We start from the raw sequence: 23,129 nt of genomic DNA, 5'->3' as shown, positions 1-23,129 counted from the left end.
AAATGGTCTGGTCTTGTTCTTTACAGCTAAAAGGCAACTCAAAGAAGCCCATTCCAGCTCAATGCTCATCTCCGAGCAGGCCCATCTCTGATGCACACCAGCAACTCCTGACAGGGAACAGCAGGCCCTGCTTTCACCCCAAGGGGAAGGAATGCTGACTCCTGAGATGCAGCACGTGGAGCTGGGCAGGGGGAGGTACCTTGCTCTGCAGGTTCATCATGGACTTCTCGAAGGTTTTGGGCGGAGCTCTCTGGTGGTTACAGAGGATGGCCACCGCTCTGTTGGCACGGTTGTAGGAGAGGATCTTTGCTGGGATGTTGTCATCAGCTGTGAAGGACAGGAGAGTGGTGAACAAGTCAGTTCTCCAGGGTGTGGTGCCCCAGACAGCATCCCACAGCCACTGCAGAGCCAACCTTCCCCTGCTATGTCCAGTCTCAACACTGCACTCCAGCTACAGTCCCAAGCCTGGCCACTTCCATCCCAGCTCCTAAATCCTCTTGGATGTTTCTCATCACCACTGACACCATCTCAACTCAATAGAGGGGAAGCACAGCCGAGGCAGGGGACAGCAGGACCACCCTGCCCAGGACACTGCTGGGCTTCACAGGTCCAATGTGCCCACTTGGTAAAGCTGCAAAGTGCAAGGCAGCACTGCTCACAGGGGTTGTGGATGAGCAGCCAAGAAACATGGGGCTGATACACATCTGTCTTGCCTTTCATCTACAGAACCCGACAATTACCAGAAAGCAAACAGATTTGGCAAAGGATAGGCATAACCTGGAAAGCACACACTGCTGTGCTCACAAGTCAGTTCTGTTCTGACTGACTGTCTTACAGCAGATTTTTGGTCAGATCTCAGCTGCCTGACATTTGCAGTGGGAGAACTGTAACAAGGAAGTGGTGAACAGATATATGACTTGTGGCCCAGCCAAGGAAGCCAGGTCTGTGTTGCAGGGTAAGATCTGTTCCTCTCACAGCTTTCAGACTTACGATTAGTGAGCTCCTTGAGCTGCTGCTGTAGCGTGATGGAGGCATTGTAAGTACGGAATACCTTGGCTGTCAGTCCCTCCATAAGGTCTTGAAGGTGTTTATTTAAGATACTGGTCTAAAGAAGCAGAAAGGATGACAGTGAGCACCAGGAATGACCACAGTGTTTGTGAAACCCCTGGATCCATGGCTGACACAGACAGGCACAGCTCATGGCTGGGGCCTGGTGTACTCAGACCTGACCACAACAGAATAGCCACAGCATTACTGAAACCACAGCAAAAGTGAACAGAGAACCAACAAGTATTAAACTGGTAACAAGTACCACAAGTGGCCAAAAAGGATTTCTTTGGTGTGGAGGTTTTGGTTTCCAGCAACAATAAATATGCCTGGACCACCACTGTGCTCCCACAGAGCCAAGTGTGCAGACAGGGATGGCATGTGAAAATCTGTCACCTCACACATTCATCCTCTCTGAACTCTGATAAAACCTCCCCAGGTCAGAGCCAGGCAGGTTCACCAGGACCAACGCCCTTCACTTTGGGAACCTGTGGACAATTCAGACACCAGACTGAGACAGACTCTCACAGCTTTGAGGCTGCTCTGGAAGAAAATTTCCACTGAAACCATTTCTGGAATAGAGTAGCTGTTACTGCCCAGTGCAGAGCAAGCCTGTTCAGGGTGCTCCAGCACCCTCACCATGAACCATGTGCTTACATTGAGGCGGTCAAAGAGGTCATCCTCAGGCTGCTTGTTCTCCATGAACAGCTGAAGATTCTTAAATACCTGCAGGAGAAGAAAACCAGGAATGTCAGGCACAAAGACCACACAGCACTGGCCAGTACTAAGTTGCATGAAAGCAGGACTGCCAGAGAGCCATTAAATTGCTTTCAGGGAACACTGATGAAGCTGGTGTTACTTCCCAGTAGGCAAAGACCCCTCTCTCAATGCAATGCTTGTGCTGCAGGTTCTTCCCCAGCAACAGTAGTCCTGAGCCTTCAATGCCCTCCCATCCTTTGGATCAAAACTGCAGTCAGGAGACTTAACTGCTCTGGTGTAGCTGCCTAACAGAGAAAGAGACCCCAAAGCTACTGCCTTTTCCTTACTCTCACATTACTTGAGCCCGAGAGACCTCTGAGCCATTTCCCATGAGGCTCCAAGAAACCAACCCTCCTCACTGCTGCATTGTTTAATACAATTTCATCCCAAACATGTCTCACTGGGGGAGGAGAATAATCAAAGCATCTTTGATTATAAGAGAGACCACAAATCCCAGCTCTGTGTGCTACAATTCTCCAGCTTCTCAACAACACACATTCTTCTATAGACACTCAATATACAAAGATTTCTAGTTCCACAATAACCAACTCCCCATTTTAAGCACTGAAAAAATACTAGGAGATACCAATAAATTTAAATAGAAAAATATTTTCTTCTTTACACAGGGAACCAAGAATTCCAGCACACATTAATTTCTAGAGCAGCAATAGTTTGATTTATTTTTTCAGTTGTTTTGCTCCTCAAGGGGCCGACATTTACTGCTGACTGTCATGACAATTACCACAGTATTACACACAGGGTATCTCACTCAGACCACAGAGCTGTGGGCCAGATGCAAAGCTGTTAGACCCACAGAAACATTTTGGATAGTGCCCTCCAGATTCACGCTGCTGGATAGGGATGGATTCTGAACTGAGGCCAAAATCACAGCAAATTTGAAACTGGTGGGTGACAGAAATAAAAGAATTGACATGGCATAAGAAGTGTTGGCTGGCAGACACCCAAGTGCATAGGGCAGACGTATCAATGAACCTACTCTATGGGCTCTAGAGCAGCCAAGGTCAAGATCTACCTCTGGGAGGGCTCAGCTCCAACGTGACCCAGACCACTGTGACAGAGGTGTCTATTATTCAAGCCCCAATCAAAGTGCTGCTCTGCCAGTGCCAACAGTATTTCAGAACCGTTTATGCTGTTACTTGTCACACAGGCCTGCAACCCCACCATCTACAGGTGACAAAACCAACTCTGGTGATGAGAATGAGACCCAGGAAACTTGTCTAACACAGCTGTTACAGTTGTTATGTCAACTCTTCACACAGGGAAGAGCTGCAAGATGTCTGAACATCTCACCTGCTGGACTGTGTCACACCACAAGGATGTCACATTAACTGACTTATTTTCTGGCTCGATATCTGAGCAGTGATAAAGCAATCTGTTAATACCATCCAGACTGTGCTGAGCACACCTCTGTGCTATTCAGCCTGTGGATGTGCTTGTGCAGGTGCCTTACCCTCTTCTCCACAGGGACTTTGTTGTAGTATCGGATGGAGTCCTTCCCGAGGAAGTCGAACTCAACCACGTATTCCTGCCCATCCAGCTCAGGATGCAGCTTGATGTGCTCTACTCTCAGAGAGCAGCAGCCCACGGTGTCAGCTGTCTCTCCTTCTTCTTTTTCATTACCAGCTCTCAGGGCAAGCTACATTTATATCAAGACAAGAGAGGTAAGGACTTCAAACTGCCCTCAGAATAGAGAAATGCTGCAAACCATCAGATACTGGCCTAGAACCAGCAGTGTCCAGAGGAGAATATCTCCTTTTTTTTAAAGAGTTTAAGCCAGGATGCTTTACCAACTTTTGCTCATTAGATAACTCAAATTGAGACAGTTCTGACTAATGGAAATTAATTTCAAAAAGTGCAGCAGTTTTTAAAAATCAAATTGACCTCCATGTGAACTCTGCTTGTAACAATTCATACGGTTCAGTTGTTCATCTTCTGTGATCCTACCTATTCACTGCACACTGAATACATTTCAAACAGCATGCAGGTTATGTAAATATTGACTTGTATAAATTATCTAAAGGCTACATTTGGCTGCATAAAACCCCATATTTTAACAGTGCTGGCTAAAACAACTTCTAACTTTCGAAATCTTCAGTGGTCATATGAAACCACAATTATTCACATCAAATTTCCCTGGTTTACATCAAACCATTTTGAACAAAATCTGTTAATTTAGTTACTTAAGACACCATATGCTGCTGGGGAACAGCGCTCTGGGTACTGGTCTCATGTTGCTTTAAATGCATCAACACAACTGCAGTTTTCTTTATGCTGCGGTGAAAAAATTAGCATAATTACAAAACCTCACAACTGTGACCTCATGCTGAAGAGGTGACAAACCAGCAGAAATTCCCAGCAGCAAAACTAAAACAGCTGGAGACAAAAGGCCCACAAAAACTTCCCAGTAATCCAACTGGGTGATTCTGGAACCAGGCTGTGAGCTTTGCCTGAACTAAACAATGCTGCCTGAAATAGCTGTGTTTAGTACAATAGTTTATTGCTCTGGATTCCAGGTAATGGGAAGGAAAAGGAGCCTGCCCACCAGGAAGTCTCAGGATACCTTAGTAACTGGGCTCAATTCTGCCCTCAAGACAAACACACAGCATTCCCAAGTGTGCCCAGCAGGACAGGGAAGGTGAGAGGGCCTGGAAGGAGCCTCACCTTATCGATGAAGTACAGTGCCACAGCCCTCTGCCGTACTTTCATCTCTTTGGATTTCCAGTCTTCTCGGTACTGATTCCGGATTTTATCTACACACTTCTTCAACCTCCGAGCTGTCTCGTACTTCTGCCAGTCCTTCTCACCCTGCAGGGAGGTTGGAACAGAGTCAGCCCTACAGAGCAGGCAGAGCTCTGCAGCTCCAATCTGCATCTCAAGGCTTTGCAAGCCCATGTGTGGCAAATGTACAAAAGCACTGAGATGCTGCTGCACAGCTCAGCTTCACACTGTGCTGCCACACAGCTGCAGGTCATTCAGATTTCCATGATATTAAATACTTCCATGGAAGCAACTCGAGAGAGACACAAAAGACACATCTTCCCTGCTTCTCAAAATACAAATGGTTTCCTTTGCTTTATTCAGATGGTACTTATGTTCTTTCAGCTGTGTAATTAAATACCCATAAAAGGCAAAAGCAACATCAACAGTTCATCATCATTATTATATATTCAAGACACAGCAAAAAGAGGGCAGGAACTCACAAGGAATAGAGATATTTTTCCTCCTGTATTTGTAGGACAAACTCCTTGTTTCCAATCCAGGAAAAAATCTCTCAGAAAAAGACTTCATGAAAGGAGCTTAAATTCTTGCTTTTATGGACTTGATTCACAGACTGGGTATTTGCTCCCACAGCAGGAGTTTGTTTTTCCTTCAGTCATGAGCTCCTTACCAGCCTTCTCAGCCAGGAGCCTGGCAGGGTTTTTAATTTTACAAACAACGAATTAACAACCCATGGTTAGAACTTCACTCCAATACCAGGCAGGGGAATTTAAGGCCAAACGTATGTGAAATATCCACCAGAACAAGACTATTCTTGGATAAACTGCTTTCTTTTAGGTTTACAGAGGTTAAAAGATTCCTGCTAGAAATGACACAAGGATGCTTTTCAGGAGACATTTTCCAGATTTCACCTGCTCTCCTGGGCAGTAACAGTATCCTCTCTTTTCAAGGGGGAACAGAAGCACAGAAACTTCCCAGTGTATTTCACCACTCTAAGATGAAATAACCAAGTAGCTTTACCTCCTATTTCTTTCCTAACCAAGAGCTACATTTGCTTCTTGGAAATACGACCAGGAAGATTGTTTTGGTTTTGTTTCCCTGAGTGGATCTTTACCTTAATTCTTGAGCTAGGGTTCAACATGATGTATTTGATAGAGCCTTGGATGTTCTCAGTCCATGACACCAACCAGGTCACCTTGTTGTCATGCCGGACCTCCTTCCATTTGTGTCCTGGTGGAGGGGCAGGGATTTTGGAATCCCTACAGAGAATCAGAAAGATGAGAAAAGCTATTTGAAGAAAATCCCAGCAGCATCAAAACAGAGAAGGTAATAAACAGCATTATACAAAGAAAGTGCAGACAAAGGAACTGAGGCAACAGAAGTGCTTTATCTCTACAGGCAGGAAACCAAGTAAATCAAAATGAACAAAGATCAGGAATGCTACCAACATGTACCTGCTGAAGAATTATACTGTAGGTGGGAAACCCTGCTGGGACCAGTTGGGATTTGTGAACACTGTAATAATGTGGACACTTACGAGGACTAGAGAGACTGAAGCGAAGCCCACCAAACCTTAGCCTTCAACATCAAGAAAGACAAGGTAGGGCAACCTCTGTAGAAGAAAATGATTCTCTGGAAATACTAGCAGGAATGACAGTTTAGCAGATGTAGGCTGCAGGCATGAGGAAGAAAATATGCTGAAAAAGTTCTACATGAAACCCATGATTGCCTTGCTCAGACTTTGCTTGTATGACTCAGTTGCTTATCCACATGAGAACAAGATAAACTCCCTAATTCTACGCGTTTGAATATCAGCTTACAGAGGGGTTTAAAAAATGAAAGCAAAGCCAAGGTGTGGAGCATGCAGTGCTCACTTGCTGCAGTTAATGATGATGTCTTCAGGCATGATGCGTCTCTTCAACATTCCCATCTTGGGATGGTTCCCACGACCTCGGAAGAGACCTGGGGGTTCAATCTTAAAGTTGGCAATCCTCTCCTTGTGGTTGTCCATCACACAGTACCCATATTCCTTCAATAGCCGCTCGTTCTCCTCTTTGATTTTCTGGGGAAAGCCAAAAGCAAAGATGATATAGCACACACAGCACCACATGCACCTTTATATGGCAAGACTTGAAAAGTTTTTAGATTTGCACCACTCTAATGCTGAAGACCCAATCAAAAAACAGATCCCCATCATGGCAAGTATACTGGACTGGCCAGAAAAGCATTCATAAAATGCAGAGTGCACAAACAAACTTGAAAAAGGGAAAGAAGGTGTGAAAACTCTCTGAAAAGTTGTAATTGAAGGAAACAAATCACTGCTGGCAGTGATTTGAATTTGAAGGCAGCTACAAATTTGCCACAATAGAGGCGTGTATCTCTATCCATATATCTCAGCTTCAAGGGTACCCCCAGCACAGTACTGCTACTTTATATTTTATACTGAGCATTTGACATCCACTGGACTTCCTATCTTGTTGTTTATATATAAAAATTCTGTGTATAAAAGACTTCTGTGCCTGAACTCAGCATTGGAAAGCAGGCAAAGGAATGTCTCCAGGCTGCTGCATGTCAAGCCTGTGTCAGCAAATGGTTTCACAAGCAGAACACAGTCTTCTAAGAAAGAATGTGCTGAGATTTCACTGCATACTTCTGTGCCTGAACTCTAATTATATAGAAGGAAAAATAAAAACACTGCAGCTCAAAATGAAACATCTGACCCACAGACAGCACTGCTGCACCAGCTAAGAAACAGAAAAAAACACTTCTGCTCCATTTTAAGAGCTATCATTGAGAGGAACTGAAGGGCTCACCCACATTTATCAAATAGAAACAGCAGGAAGACAAGGGCTCTCCATTTAAATGGGATCCCTCTAATCCTAAATGTTGTAATTCCAAGCTGCCAGGCCCTTCATTTAAAGGACAACTACTAGAGCACTGCAGAACATCAACTGAGAACTTGGGGAAAGTTTCCACCTTCCAACATCCACTGCAGACAATTTAATACTTGACCTACAAGACACTGTAGCCATGCTACTGGATAATAAAGTTAATTTTTTATTCAAAAAACAGCATTACTTGATGTTTAAGATTTCTTCCCTCATTTTACTCACTAATGGCATTGCTGCGTCCTTTCCACCAATCTGATCTATGCCATTCTTAACTGAGTATCCACTGCTCATCATTTCCCAGGGACTAATGAACCCAGAGGCAGCACCTCTGATTCTCTTTATTAACTTAAGCAGTTACTTAACTTTACTTAAGCACTTACTTACTTAACTTTATTTCCCTAAGCAGGATCAGCCCTATCAGTATCATTTCAAATCAGGATGAAGATTCAGCTGTAAACACAGTGCTCTGCCCTACCTGAGCTGCACAGTGCAGACTCCTACAGTTCACATGAAAGCAATAATCTGAAAGCTGGTGAAAGCTACTGACGTATGCACAGCAAGCAGAATGACTGCACAAAGATGTTTACAACCATGAAATCTCCTAGAATTCCCACTGGTACCTGTTTCTCCTCCTTGGACATCTGTTTCCTAGCTTCCGACTGAGCTTTGAAATACTGGCTCATGTGGGTGAAGTCACACTTGCTGAGGTTGGTGATAGTGCTCTTCTCTTCAGAGGTCATTTCCTTGCAGAAAGAAAGCAGTGCTTTAAGTTTTCACACACACCAAGTTTTAATGCATAGCAGAGCTTACCCTGTTCAAGGCAGCCTAAACAGGAACAACAGGCAGGGTCTCATAATAACCCCTAGAATCCCCAAATTCTTGCACAGGCTCACTCCAGCTGAGGGTTAAAGAGGAAAGGACAAGCAGCAGATCCTATGGAGCATTGGCCTTGCAGGGTTCTGGTCTCCCCAGGCACTGGGCAATGCTGCACCACTTTCCAAATAACTCCCACACCCTGATAGGGTCTGCTGAGGGATGGGGAGAAAATTCCAGAAACATATCCAGGAAAACTGCATCAAACTAATCTAAAGGTTTGCTCTTATGGCTGATGACTGAGGTGAGCATCTCTGTTTTAGTTCTTTGGAAGAGGTTTTCTTCTAGTACATCTGGCTTTTACACAAGGCATGTAACAGGCAAGTCAACTACATGCCATGGTGCTGGAACACAGAAATCTGACTTTGTTGGTTTAGAAAGGCATTTATAGTAGGATCCTCCCTGATGAAAATCCAGGATAAATGGGAAATTTCACAGCTACAGTCTCAGACAGCTTGTAGTTGCCTCAAGCCAACTTTTGAGTGCAAAGAACATCAGCCCCTTCTCACTGGTCAGTGCCAAGGAGACACTGGTCATGTCAATAGTCACTGCAGCCCAGGACTATGTGCATACCTTTCTCCAGTCCTTGAAGAAGTTTTTCCTGAAGATCTCCTTTGTAGTGTACTCATGATCAAGCATTTTTGCAAAGAATGTGGCAACTTCTTCTGCTTTGGTACTCAGCTTCATGACTTTACCTACAAAGAAAGGTTTCCTTCTTAAAGAAAATGGTAAACAGGAATCAAATTCATAAAGAGAACATAGTAACTACCCTAAAGGATTGTATTTTTACTACAGAGAAGTTTGTCTTTAAATGTTACATAATAGGGCAACTTGAATGGACAAAGGAAACAGAGGAGCACAATTGCTTGACTTCCACCACAAACATTTTGAAAAAAGTTTCCTCTGGAATCTAAACATTCAAAAAAGCAACAGCAATCTGATGTGAGGCAGGTCTGGGCTGCAGGGCAGGAAGGGGAAAAGGCCTGCTGCAGGAAACCCTCTGCTGGGCCACCCCCGTGCTGGGTAAGCTCCTGGGGAGACACTGCTGTTTGATGTCAAAGAGGCAGGGATTTCATTAAATTTCATATTCCAGCACTCAGACATATGGGAAATACAGTCCCTGTATTCCTTTTCAATGCACAGACAGACTCTACCTTGGAACACCCCTTCCAGCCTTTAGCTATTTCTAGGCAGGAAGAGCCCTTCCTCTGGACACACTACAAATAGGCTGGAAATAGATGCCAAATACTGAACTCTCCTTCTTTGCAGGGAAACGTGTCAGGGTTCTGCTAATTGTTCCCTGTGCTGTGGGAATGCACTCCTGCAGCCCCAAAGCAGGCTCAAAAGCCAGTTGTTTTTAAGAAAGACTGAGCTGTCAGTGAATGGAGGGGTCACATTCCAGCTTCTCTGCATGACTGCAGCACAAAGTGGAATTGCTGCAAGGGAAGACTGAAACACAAGGGAAAAGAGGCAGCTGCAGCATCGAGGCTGTGGATTCCACATCTAACATTCCTATCGAGCAGTTTTTGGTCCTGACTGCATTCCTGATGAAACACGGGGTGCCAGTGATCCCTCTGAAGGACTCTGCATGCAGCTCACATCTCCAGCTAGTTTAGTTGCAAGAAACATTTGAAGTTCCAATGGTTGGCAGACAGTCAACACCTGGGGATTTTTAACAGCCATTTTACCGCACAAAAGTGAACAAAAGAAACTGTTCAATCTGTGCTCTTGGGAAAAAAAAATACCATGCTTTGGACTTACTATGTATTTTCAAAAGTTGCATCATCTCTAAAATTAAATCATGGGAGTCAGCTAAAAAGCCTTAAGATCTATAAACCCTCGTAAAACAGGACTTAGCAAAAGGTCCTCCCAATGATCTGAGAATATTCCACAATTAAATTAAACCAACAGTAACTCTGCCAATTTTTAAGCTGTAACCTAAAATACAGCATTTGTTTGCTTATAACAGGAAATGGGGGAAGGGAGAGACAGCAAGGGAAACTGTTTTTCCAGGCTACAATTTAGCTTGAAAGAGGCTGTAGTTAGTAACATGTTACGGGGCTAAAATGTCTGATATTTTTCCCAGTTAGCTGAAGGCTCAGTCACCTTTATCTAATCACTTTAGAATATATTTCATTGGACACAATTTCCTTTTATTCCACCAAGGTTTGAAAAGGCTCTCAGTGACAAGGCTGGTAAAGAAAGGATTTATTCCAGAGGCATGAATATTTGTTACCTGGTTTCAAAACTGAAAACCAGAGAGCAAGCAGGGGATATAACGAGCAGAAGAAACCCCACGGCCACGACTGCAACTGCTGCCACCTACACTCTTACCTTGCCCTATCTACAGAAAAATGTGCAAGTTTGAGCCACCTCTGGACTGTGAGCAGTGACTGGTTAACCCACAGGCACTGAGAAAGGATGGTTTTGGCATTTCAAGCTCCTTCCCTGAGTCGGTATCGTGGGCACTTCCCAGCCCCCAGCAGTTGTTACGTGAGATGAAAGCAGGCAGTGAATCCCGAGGCCAGGGACAGACTCCTCCGGTGTGAGCAGGCTGCTGGCCAGCCACAGCCTCATTATTGGGCTCTACAAATCACCCTGGGATAATCTTGAAATGAGACAATGCCTTGTGAGCACAGACAGAGGCTCTCCGCAGCTGCTGTGTAAATCAGACATCTGATTTTTTGCCTAGTTTCTCAAGGAAGACTTACGGGATGTCTTCATTTGCCAGACCCCCTCCCTGCCCAGTCCATGACTGTTGAGCTTATTGATGAATTTCTGTGATGACAGAGGCAGAGGCTGCAAATATCCCTGCAGAGGCTCTGGGAAATAGATGGCTGGAGGGACGAGGAGCTTATTGCTGTCTGCGCCAAGAGACAGCACAGTGCAACTCTGTCCCTCCCCTTCTACAGACAACAGGAGAGATCATGCATTTTTCAATACAGGGAAACAATTTCCAACTTTGTATCAAGGTCTTATCAAACCCTATGAAAGAAGGCTGACATCCCTGACCACCCTGTACTTGCTTGGAGATGGCCTTTAATAGGCTACAACATATTTATTTCACTACTTTGCTGCTGAAAATGTAATGCCACCTATTCTTCAGTATTTAAAAACACTGTGTAATGTCACATGAAACCAGCAAATCCTTCTGCAACAGTTCCATGTGCAGATGTCCCCATCACCAAAAACGACATTTTCATCCAATCAAATACCTCCCACTTAATTCAATCCTGGGTTAATTTGATCCTTCATTTAACTTGATCACAGGACTTAAAGGAAACACACAGATCATCAAGTCCAGGCTCCAACAGGCATCACATCATATAATCCCTTCCACGTGAGCCTCTACCAGCCAGGCAGCCCAGGATACTTGAATCCCACACCAAGCAGCTCAGCCATGCAGTGGTCAGGGAATGGGACCATGACTTACATGAGAGGGTTGTGTCCTTGAGACCAGGGTCATCCCTTTCATTCCTACAAGATCCTAATCACCTGGACCCAAATTCACTTCCCTTTTCTTCTGATCATACCATCAAATGATGATGAATTTCACCACAGATGATGGAAGTTGCAATTCTTAATGTTCAGGGAAACAAGAGGAAGCCTAGAGAGGACCAGTGATGAGGCAGGTACAGTTACATCCTCCACTCGTCACTGCTACTCTGAGCCATCAGACATCCTCATTCTGCTAAGGAACCTGAGAGATTCACCACCATAAGGGGCTGAGGGCAGGTTCATCCCTGTGTCACTTCAGTGAGCAGAATTCAGCAGGCTCAGGTAAATTCCTTTTCTTCCACAGACCTCACTTCGCTGCTGAGGAGCTGATTTAAGTGAAGCACTAAAACACAACCACCTCCTCAGCTCTTCAGTCCCCAGAAGAACACTGCAATACCCTGAGATGTTTATTTCTCCTCCTAGCAAGTAGAAACACAGATTAACTCACCATCATAATAAAACTTGACATTTTCAGGCAGAGGTTCATATGGTGGAGCAAATACAGGGCCTTTGTGCTCTAGGAACTTCCATTTAATGCCTTCAGGGTAGCGCTCTTCTTCCCACCTTCAAGAAAGAAATATGAACCAATACAATTTTAAGCTCCCAATCTTCATTTTATTACTCTGTAGGTATGAGAGTATGCTAAACCAGCAAGAAATCACTGCTTTGTCAGACCAACAAAAAATACTCAATGTACTATCACCATTTAATTCCTTTTTTCCTTTTCTTTTTTGAAAAGCACAGTCATATCCATAAGGAGAATACCTTGGGCTGCAGATTATCTGATCCTATCCTATCCCTCACCTCTCATTTGCTTCTCTTTTCACAAAATCACACAGCTGAAATTGCTTAGATCTTAAGAAAATAAGCCTTGGACCCTGTAAACCTGCTTGGATCACGCCAAATTAGTTTCAGCCGTGATCTAACATCAGGTCCAGGATGCCTTCTCAGCAAAGTCAAACAATTGTGGCATATTATGCAGCTGCTTTCAGATGTGGACAATATGCCATTAAGGGCAGAGATAAAGAAACAGATGCTCATTTACGACCTAAATGAGAACAAACCTGCTTGGGCTAGAAAGACTAAAACCTGCTCTGTCGTTTTAAATTCATTCCAATTCTCTGGGTAAGAAAAGCATACTTGAAGGAAAACAGAGCAGCCCAGAAAACTGCATGTTTGCCTTAAAGACGCTCTATAAAAAATGTTCTATAAAAATGCTTTGCAAGTGATGCATTTGGTATCACAACACAGCAAGGCAGGCGCCACCAATCCCACATTCCAAGGGAACAGGGTCAGCAATTCATCTGCAGAGAAAAGGGTCCTGCCAGGCCAGGATCCTCCCCCTAGTTCCCAGTGCCCAGGCCACTGATTCCACCCTCCTCCCCTCCAAGCTCCTTTCATGATCACCACCACATTACTGCTACATGCTGCTGGCACAGGATTCCCTGCTGGGAAAGGCTATTTCACCTCAGCCATCAATCAGCTGGAAGACCATTAACCTGTCACAGCACTCAGTCTCTGAATTGCCCAGACAACTTTGTTGAGCAGCCACGACAATAAAAAAAAAAAGGAGTTTAAGCTTCTGTCTGGTGTCAGCCCTAAGGAGCAGCATTCCCATTCCAGGTGCCACAGCAGCTGAGGAAATGCATGTACTGCCTGCATCTTGGGAGTTGTGCTGCACCAACAGATTGCTTCATCTCCACTACAACAGGAGTCATGGTATGAAGACAAACACTGTACAGACACAAGAGCTCCTGCTAAAAGACACTCAAAATGCTTCACTCGTGTCTGTACATCAACAGCTTAAGAGCAGCAGCAACACTGCAGCTGGCTGGAGTTTGAAAGGCACCATCTTTGACCACACCACTGGACCTGATTTCTTCTGATGAGAAGCAATAGCTTTAAGAGCAAAGCATCCAAATCCAGCTATCAGTACAGACTGCATGTCAGACTTCAGCCCCTGGCTGGGAAGAAGGCTAGAGTAAAGCATGTTGATATAAGAAACCAATATTGACACAGATTCCAAATATTTACATTCGTAATGATTGTTGTGTTTTGGGGTTTTTTTTATCATTAATTAAAAGCTAGAAATATAAATATTTTTTTCAAACATAGGCCTAGGCTCTTCCACCCAGAAGCTCCTTTCAGCAAAATAAATCTAAACCACTCCCAGCCAGAATAAGCTTCTTCTCTCTGACATTGAGTGATTCTATTCCAGTAAGAACAAAATAGGGGCATCATTCACAGTAGTTACTGCTTTTCAGGAGACAGGTTTGTCATTCGTATTTTTTTAAATTTATTCCTCTGGTATTTACTTGGTGAGAAATTCAGTACCTCTATCCCTTCCTGTTCTTTTACAAAGGACACATATAAAAGCAGTACTGGAAAGGAAACAGTTTGAATAGACAGCAGAAGGACATTGTGCCTTCTGGGAAGGCTACAGGGGAACATGGGATTCATGGGGTAGTTTCTAAGCTCAAAACTACCAGAAAGTGTGCCACAAAAAGACCACAACCCACCCCCAATCCCACCTCCACCTTCCTAAACATCACACATAAGCATTAAGACAAAAGGTAAAAGTGAGTCTCCTGAGTGTAGCTCATTTTTCATCCTCATCTAGTTTCAAATAGGAAAAGCATTACACTTGTACAAGGGCAGCATCACTGCCCTTGGCAGCTTCTGGTTCTAAAGCAATGTTCTACACATGATTTTGTCGGAGAATGCTGCCTATTAGGAAAGCTGCCTCACTGATTTCCAGCAACAACTCATCAATCATATAGGCTTCTTAATTAAATCCCACATCAAACTTATCTCAATATTCCAGGGTGCGTCAGGAAGGAAAAGCTGGGGAAGATCTTTCAAATGGAATGAAAAGAGAGAACATTTTTTGGGGAAAAACCCCCAGAACATACCTCAGGGATGTGTTATTTCAAGGACATGAACTTGCTGTGACACAAGGTGGGAGAAGTGCTCCTAAGGTGCACTTCTGGATCCCATTCTTCACACGCCGACGGGGCGTGAAAATGACCTTTGCAAGAGCTCCACACGTGAGTGATGAATGAGGCCAGTGCCTCGGGGATGTCTGCATCCAGCATTCACACAAGTCAGGATTAAAGTGCTCAAGGCAGCAAGCACTTGAGGAAGCAGCCAAAAAAAGGTATCAGACGCTCAGAAAATTGACTCACATGGAACATAAAATGCCCTTAAGAGAAACAAGTGAAGTGCAGATGAAACCTTGTCCAGCAAAAACACGCTGTACAAAGCTGCAGATGGATGACAGGAACATCAGCAGAAGGATGCAGCTACCTCATGCCAAATTCTGCAAAACATACTTTCCAAGGCACTTTTCCTCAGCTGTAAGCACAAACTGCAGAGCTTAACACAGCTACAGGGGCCTGTGCTGCCCAGGCAGGTGAGGGGAGAACAGTACAGCTTTCCAGTAAAGGTGTGCTGTTCAAGGATACAGCCCACAATAAAAGAGAGCTGGGGTAACAGAATATTAAGTTACAACCAGTAAAGGGAGCTGAGACAAAACTAAAAAATCCTTCTGTAGCTTTCTAATGCCTCATGTCCCTGTAGCTTAGTAATGTTACAGTACATTAAAAATACTCTGTCAAAGGATTTGAGAAAAAAGTGGATTGCCCAGGGAAAAGGGAAGTTTTGGGAAGAGGCTGGAAACCCAGGGAGTTTCTAAGGGATTATTCAAATATGAAAAAGATTTGCAAGTGCTGCTGTTCTGAGGAAGTTGCGACAGTCAAAGAGAAATACACAAAGACTATAAACACTATTGAAGATTTTTCTTCTTTTTAAAGATGAATCAATAATAGTGTCAATAAAGGAGTAAAGGACTGAACCTGAAAGGATTGAAGAAGATTGCAAAGACTTTCCTCAACTCTACAGATCTATTAAAAGCAGCCAAATGATCTGAGAAAAGATCAAGGAAACATCCCTTAAAGGTCATAAAAATACATTACAGGGCAGAAGACACACATGCTTTTGAGAAGTACATGTGCACTAAAATGAGGGAAGTACTAAGGCCAAAACTTCAAAACACACAAATGGTAGCTCCCTCAAATCTAGAAATAACAGCTTAAATGACTATGGAGGGTTAAAAAAATATATCCAGCAGGTTTCTTACACAGAGCACTACTGACGCATCACAGGTTTGTCTTCCAAATGAACCACAAAGGTCAGACTTATTTAAAAAAAAGTTCTAAAAAAACAAACTTAAGAGTGGGTGAAAGTACACCTTCAGTGATGTTACTTAAGGATCCTGGGCAAGAGAGAAAGTGTTTTTCATTAAAAACTCATTTTTGGAAATCATTTGTCAAACAGGCTGAGCTAACTGGTCACTTGATCAAGTTTCATTTCTGTGCCAGAGGCAGGGGCAATTTTGAGAGGCACAGCTGACACCCAGCTAGAATGAAAAGGCAGACACCACTCATGCTGTACCTCTATGGAACACAGAGAAGTTCTACTAGAATACTGCTTAACACATCTGCACATATTAATATATTCCTTACTCCACCTGCACCTATTAATGGACCCCCAAGCCTACAAGGTTGGGTACTGCTCTGAAGAGTGTCAGCACAGAGCAGCTTCAGGGCACAAGGATATTGGTATCTGACCACCACAGATGGCCTCTACGTGACACAGATAGGAAAAAAAACCCCAAAAAACCAAAACCAGACAACCCTACAAAACACTTATTTCCTGTTTTAGGGATATCACTTCTACTTCAGAGGATGAACATAGTGAATGAGATATTTATTTAGAGCTTACCAGAAAGTAAGCCAATTATTCAGAACAAATCCTCATGAATCAACAGAAGAGAAAGCCAGATGTGCTTATTCAGCCAGCATGGGAGGTACAGGCAAGTCCAGGTGCAGATGGGAGCCTACAGCACTGACTATATATAGTTACCATTTCCATTTTTGCTCCTCTTCTTTTTTCGGCTTCTTTTTTTTGTCCACTTCAGGGACTTTCTTATCTTTACTCTTGACTTTCTTTGCTTTGATGTCCTGCAAAATGAGTAAGCATCTGTTAGAATGAGCTACTGTATTCCCCCCTCCCCTGAAAAGATGTGTTAAAACTAAAAAACTCTCTCTTGGGGTAAATAAGAGCTGAGTTCCTGTGGCTTCACCATATAAATGTGCTCTTAGATGATCCCATTAAGTCAAAGTCGGCTGATGGTCCCACTCAAGTTTTCAGCCAAATTCTTTTACTTTACACTAGGGACATGCTAAATGCACAGAGCCAGTTATCACCTGGTAAGGGGCAAGTCTGGGAACAGAATTGTTGTGTTACAGAACCTCCTTCCTGGCCTGCACTGGTATGTCTGGTCTGGCAAAGCCTACAGAGCACAATCCCATAGTCAGGTGGCTTCTGGGATTATCCTGGTGTATGCTCAGTGTAGAGACTTCCTCTGAAGGGAAGAATAAACCCTATTGCCTGGAGGCGCTGCAACATGTGTCTCACTAGGGTGTCTTTGCTAGATGTGTAGTTTGTCAGTCTGAAATTATGGCTAACCTTTTCCAAGTCCTTCTCCACAGAAATTTCCACCTAGGCTCTATCTAAATGCTTTAAGCTTCCTTCTAGCATCTAATCTCTTTTCCATCTCCCCAGCCTCTGAACCCTGCCACATCATCTGTGCAATTACCACAAGCAGTGAGCAAGGCTCCCCTGCCAGCTCCTTAACAGAACTGTGAATTGCCTGCAACAGCCTGGAAGTTCATGTCCTGGAGGCATCTTCTTCACCCACTGTTTTAAGGTAGGAAAGAAAGTTTCCCTGACTTTTTATATGTTACAGTTCAGGTAAGTTCATATCTGCACCATGGGTGGGGATCTGCCACACACAGCTCTGTTCCAGACAAAATCACATTCCCCTTGCTCTGCATAATCCCACACCGAAGAGTCTGGCTTTTCTTGATCACAGAAATAAACTTGTCTGTCACATTACCTCTTCTTCCTCTTGTTTCCTTTTCTTTGCTTTCTTGATGTCTTCTGTTTTGATTTTCTTGGGTTTGTAGTCAGCACTAAGAACAAAAAAGACTTGCTGATGAAATCCATCCATTTTCCAGTACAAATAGAGACAAGTCATAGATGTACAAAGTTTGTGTGCACAAGCTTGCAGCATAGCTGCCATTTTTAATTTCTAAAGCATATAATTTATACCCTGCTCTCTCAAAAGACTCAATAATCCCAATCCAGCACAACAGTCTACAAAACCTACAAGATGTTATTTTCAATACCTCTCCACAAGTTTCACTGCTTGCTGAAGCAAACATCTTCCTCGATGAACAATCAATTCAAAAGCATTAGTTAGCCATGCAGTGATTCCACAGGATGGGATAAATGAGTAAAACCTTATTGGCATGTTCTATCCCAACTATCTTTCCAGTCATCAGTCTGGGATCCTGCCCATAAGACTCACTTTTTGCACCCCCCACCAGCTCAAACAATAGTGAAATTGAGTACTGGCAAATTACATAAACACAACTTCATTTCCAGTGAGGTTGGAAAAGACCTCTGAGATCATCTATTCCATCCTATGACTCAACACCACCTTGTCAACCAGACCAGGACACTGAGTGCCACTTCCAGTCTTCCCTTTAACACCTTCAGGGACAGTGACCCCACCAATCTCCCTGGGCAGCACATTCCACTGTCTAATCACTGTGTCTGTGAAGAAATTCCTCCCAATATCCAATCCAACCCCCCCTGGAACAGCTGAAGACCATGTCCTCTTGTCCTATCCCTTGTTCCCTGGGAGCAGAACCTGACCCTCACCTGGCTGCACCCTCCTGCTGGGGAGTTCTGGAGAGTGGTAAGGTCACCCCTGAGCTTTCTCTTCTCCAGGCTGAGCTCCCTCAGCTGCTCCTCACCGGACTTGTGCTCCACACCCTTCCCAAGCTCCACTGCCTTCTTCTGAAGTTGCTCCCCAGTCCATGTCCTTCTTGAACTGAGTGGCCCAAAACTTGAGGTGCCCTCACCAGTGCCCAGTAAAGGGGCAGAATCACCTCCCTGGTGCTGCTGGCCACACTATTCCTGATACAGCTCAGGAGCCATTGGCCCTCTTGGCCATCTGGGCTCATGTTCAGCTGCTGTTGACCATCATTCTCAGGGCTTTTTCTCCTGGGCACTTCCCAGCAACTCTGCCCCCAGCCTGGAGCACTGCAAGGGCTCACAGCCAAAGTGTCAGAACTAGCACTTGGTCTTTTTGAACATCATGCTGGTGTCAGCCCATTGATCCAGCCTGTCCAGATCCTTCTGCAGGACTTTCCTACCCTCCAGTAGATCAACACTCCCACCCAACTTGGTGTTATCCACAAATTTATTAATGGCAGACTTGATCCCAGTATCTGGATCATCAGTAAAGGTATTAAACAGGACTGGGCCTAACACTGATTCCTGTGGAACACCAGTAGTGATGGTGCAACACCATCTCTCACAACTCTCTAAACTTGGATTGTCCAGAGAGTTCTTAACCCAGAGAAGAGTGCACTTGCCCAAGCTGTGGGCTGATGGCTGAAAAGGAGGAGACATGAGGATGCTGTGGGACACAGTGTCAAAGGCTTTGCAGAATTCCAGGCAGACAACATCCACAGCCTGTCCCACATCCACCAGGCAGGTCACCTGGTCATAAAAGGGATTCAGGTTCGTGAGGCAGGACCTGCCTTTCCTAAACACACACTGGCTGGGTCTGATCCCCTGGCTGTCCTGTGGGTGCTGTGTGATCACACTCAGGATGAGCTGCTCCATAACCTTGTCAGGCACAGAGGTCACGCTGACAGGCCTGGAGTTCCTGGGACATTCCTTCCAGCCTCTCTGGGGATGGGTGTCACACTGGCACCCCAAGTCATCTGGGACCTCCCTGGTAAGCCAGAACTGGATAAATGATGGATACTAACCCACAGAGCTCTTCCACCAGGCTCCCTCAGCACGCTTGGATGGATCCCATCCAGTCCCACAGACCCGTGAACATCTAACTCCTGGTTTTCAGCAGGCCACTCCTGGTTTTCAGGGGGTCCATTCTGCTCCCCATCCCTCTCTACCAGCTCAGGGACCCAGCTGCCCTCAGGATAACCAGTCCTGCTGTTGAAGACTGATACAAAAAGGCAATAAATACCTCAGCCATCTCCTTGTCTTTGATAAAATATTCCCTCTGGTATCCAATGAAGAATGCAGGTTTTCCTTGGCCCTCCTTTTGTTATTAATTTATTTATAAAAATACTTATTATCTTTTACAGAAGTGGCCAGATTAACTTCTAACTGAACTTTTGTCTCTCTAATTTTCTTCCTACATGACCTAAAGAGATCGTTAAGCAGTTTTGGAGTGGTCTATCCCTTTTTCCACTCTTGTTCTTTGAGTTCCGGTTCCCTGCTCAGCCAGGCTGGTCTCCCTCCCCACTGGCTCATCTCCTGGCACATGGGGACAGGCTGCTCCTGTGCCTTCAAAATTTCTTTCTTAAAGTAAATTCAGCCTTCCTGGGCCTCTTCATTTTTAAGGGATACTCCGAAACAGCATCCTGAATAGGCCCAAGTCTGCCTTTTGGAAGTCCAGGGTAGAGGATTTGTTGACACCTCTCCTTCCCCAAGTATTGAAAACTCCATCATTTCCTGGACTGTTATGCCCATGACAGCCTCAAACCACCACATCTCCCACCTGCCCTTCTGTTTGTAAAGAGGTCCAGCAGGGTACTATCCCTGGAAGGCCACAGCTGTCCTTACCAGCTGAGACAGAAACTCCACACACTCCAGAAACCTCCCAGCCTGCCTCCTCTCTGCTGTGTTGAGTTTCCAGTAGGTCTCCGGCAGGTTAAAGTCTCCCACAAGAACAAGGGCTGGCAGTGGTGAAATGTCAGCCAGCCACTCATAGCATATTTCATCCACCTCCTCATCCTGGTTGGGTGGTCTGGAACAAGACTCCCAGCAGGATATCTGCCTTACCAGCCTTCCCCTTGATGCTCATCCATAGGCACTTATCCTTATTGTCACTATTCTTGTGCTCTATACAGACAAAACACTCCCTAACATAGAGAAACACCCCAATCCTTTATCTTCCCACTGCACATGTGAGAGGGGAGGTCATACAAAGCTAGCAGAAGGCAGCAAGTGATTACACCAAAGAAAAGATGCCCCACCCATGTCTCCTGGAAACTGAGACACATAGGGATGGAGTACCACCATGGTGAAATCCTTCCCACCCTTTAACTCCTGACTGCCAGTATGGACAAACTACCTGAAGAGCTGGATGGGCACAGTGGCAGATCTCAGTGAGATGGAACTGAGCTTGTATTTCAGTGGGTTCCTGCATCAGGCAAACATCATGGGTGTTTCTCTTGGAGACAACCCTCAGCATAACTTATGACACACTGATACTCCAGGCAAACCTCCCCTGCCTCCAAACAGGCTGACAGTGCATTTTCTGCCTCTTGTGCAGTCATTTCCTTGCCCAAAAGAAACCACTGCAGCCACTTAGCTACGTTAATACCTCACGTGCCAACATTTCTGTTTTACTGTCTTCATCAGTCTTTACCTGCCTTCTGGGGTTTTTCTATTTACTAGTTCTGCAACATTTCACAGCACCATCTGCAGAGGCAGGTAATGGCATTTTGCCTTGCACAGCACAAATACTATCCCTGCCCTGCTCAGAGAACTTGTAACAGCATAAGGACTCATCTCAAGAAGTCTGTGCTGATCACTTGAAATTCCACCTGCTCCCTCAGTGCTCTCCTTTTAAAAAGAAAGGCAAACATCCAAATCACCAGCACCCACGCTACTTACTCATCATCCTCTCGAGGTCTCTTCAGGGGTTTGGAGTCCTCTTTAGGAGATGCATAAAACCCATCATCATCTGGTTCATCTTTAATACGTGGTGGACTGCAAAAAGAAGCAAAGAAATACAGTTCTACTTTCAAAGGAGCAGCTTCTCGGAAACCAGCAAGAACTAAGTTCTAAGAAATAATCATCTGCAAAATGGGCACGTCTTCCACAGAATGTGCTGCCATCACAGGACCCCAAAGACTTGAGATGTGTCATTTTCTGAACATCCACAGTGTAAGGAGAGTCATTCAATGTCTACGCATTTGCCATTTCTCAAGCAATATCAAGTTCAATTTTAACAGCTCAAAGTTCATTTTTGTTTCTCTGAGGTTTTGAGTAAAAACAACTGTAGCTTCCAACACTTTCAGATACACTTAAAAACTGAAATGCCTGTGTGGAGAAAAATGCAGGATGTTGTTTAGTTTCAACTCAATATCCTTATTGAGCCTGCTAAGAGAGAAAAAGATTATCAACTAAACAAAGATTTGAAAGCTATTCCCTGGAATATTTTGCCAACTAAATATTGAGGCATGTGAAAACCAGAAAAGGAAACAAAGATTTGGCAAAGTTAAACAGATCAGTCTCTTTTCACTGTCCAAACTGCAGGAAGCAAACAATCTTGTCCCTTTCAACAGACCACAAAGTTAGCCTCAATATTTTCAGCCATAACATCCCAAGACATTAGCAATAAGGGAAAAAATAGAGTATGAGTGCAAGAGAGACTATTCTGTTAGACAAACTCATTATTTCTAGATTTCACAGAAGCATTTCACTAATGTTCATAAAGAAAATGATGTCTCAAAGAATCCAAAATTACATTTTGAAGTACTTAGTACCATCTTGGGCTTCCTTATTCATGTCCCACTAACAATTTCTACATCAAATTGACTCAGTTTCCAAGCCAACGTGGGGATTTTGCAATCAGATGAAGTAGGAGTTAAAATAAGCAGGATTCAGCTTTGTAGAACACAGTCAGCAGGAGACATTAGGGAGTCTCATGTTAGCTGGCAGTGTGTCCATGAAGCAGAACAAGCAGTTTGCTCTTTCACAGCTCTAAAGCCACTGCAGTGCTGGAAGATGCAGCTCAGGGGAGATAAAAACAAGCTGCTCTATGAAGCCATTTCTGTTGCATCGCCTGGAATTGACTAAGACACAAGTCTGCAGCGTAGAGACAGTTGCAAAACATCTATGGAAAAAAAGGTAATTGTCCAACTTAATATATTCTCCCTTTCAGGCAGAAATGCAGAATTACTGTGTGCAAAGTCACTAGGAATTTTATCTATTTTAACACTGAAATACTGCAAAGTGTTTTGTAATGGAAGAAATAAAGCGTGAGTCTGTGAAAAGAAAGGAGCTGTATGACCAAGCTGAACCTTGACTTGCATTGTTTCCAAGACTGTAACTCTGCTCATCATACTAAGTCTTAAGGAAGAAAATAAAAACCATCTGAGTGAGAATGTTTTTCTGTGCAGAACTTCAAAAAGAATATTTCGGCAG

At 44.2% G+C, this 23,129-nt stretch overlaps 1 protein-coding gene across 1 annotated transcript in view; it reads right to left on the bottom strand.

Annotated features, from left to right (window-relative positions):
* The window catches only part of TOP1 (DNA topoisomerase I), a 67,327-nt gene that overhangs the window by 3,333 nt on the left and 40,865 nt on the right, over positions 1-23,129 (bottom strand). The window contains 13 exon segments of the mRNA XM_066330582.1: positions 200-327; positions 991-1,105; positions 1,705-1,773; positions 3,278-3,463; positions 4,489-4,632; positions 5,660-5,804; positions 6,420-6,607; positions 8,057-8,179; positions 8,883-9,004; positions 12,256-12,371; positions 16,731-16,828; positions 17,767-17,842; positions 21,594-21,689. Of these exon segments, the coding sequence (XP_066186679.1) occupies positions 200-327; positions 991-1,105; positions 1,705-1,773; positions 3,278-3,463; positions 4,489-4,632; positions 5,660-5,804; positions 6,420-6,607; positions 8,057-8,179; positions 8,883-9,004; positions 12,256-12,371; positions 16,731-16,828; positions 17,767-17,842; positions 21,594-21,689 (1,606 nt within the window).

The sequence above is a fragment of the Sylvia atricapilla genome, chromosome 16 (assembly GCF_009819655.1).
Source record: "Sylvia atricapilla isolate bSylAtr1 chromosome 16, bSylAtr1.pri, whole genome shotgun sequence".
NCBI lineage: Eukaryota > Metazoa > Chordata > Aves > Passeriformes > Sylviidae > Sylvia > Sylvia atricapilla.
This window is presented reverse-complemented; position numbering and strand designations above follow the sequence as displayed.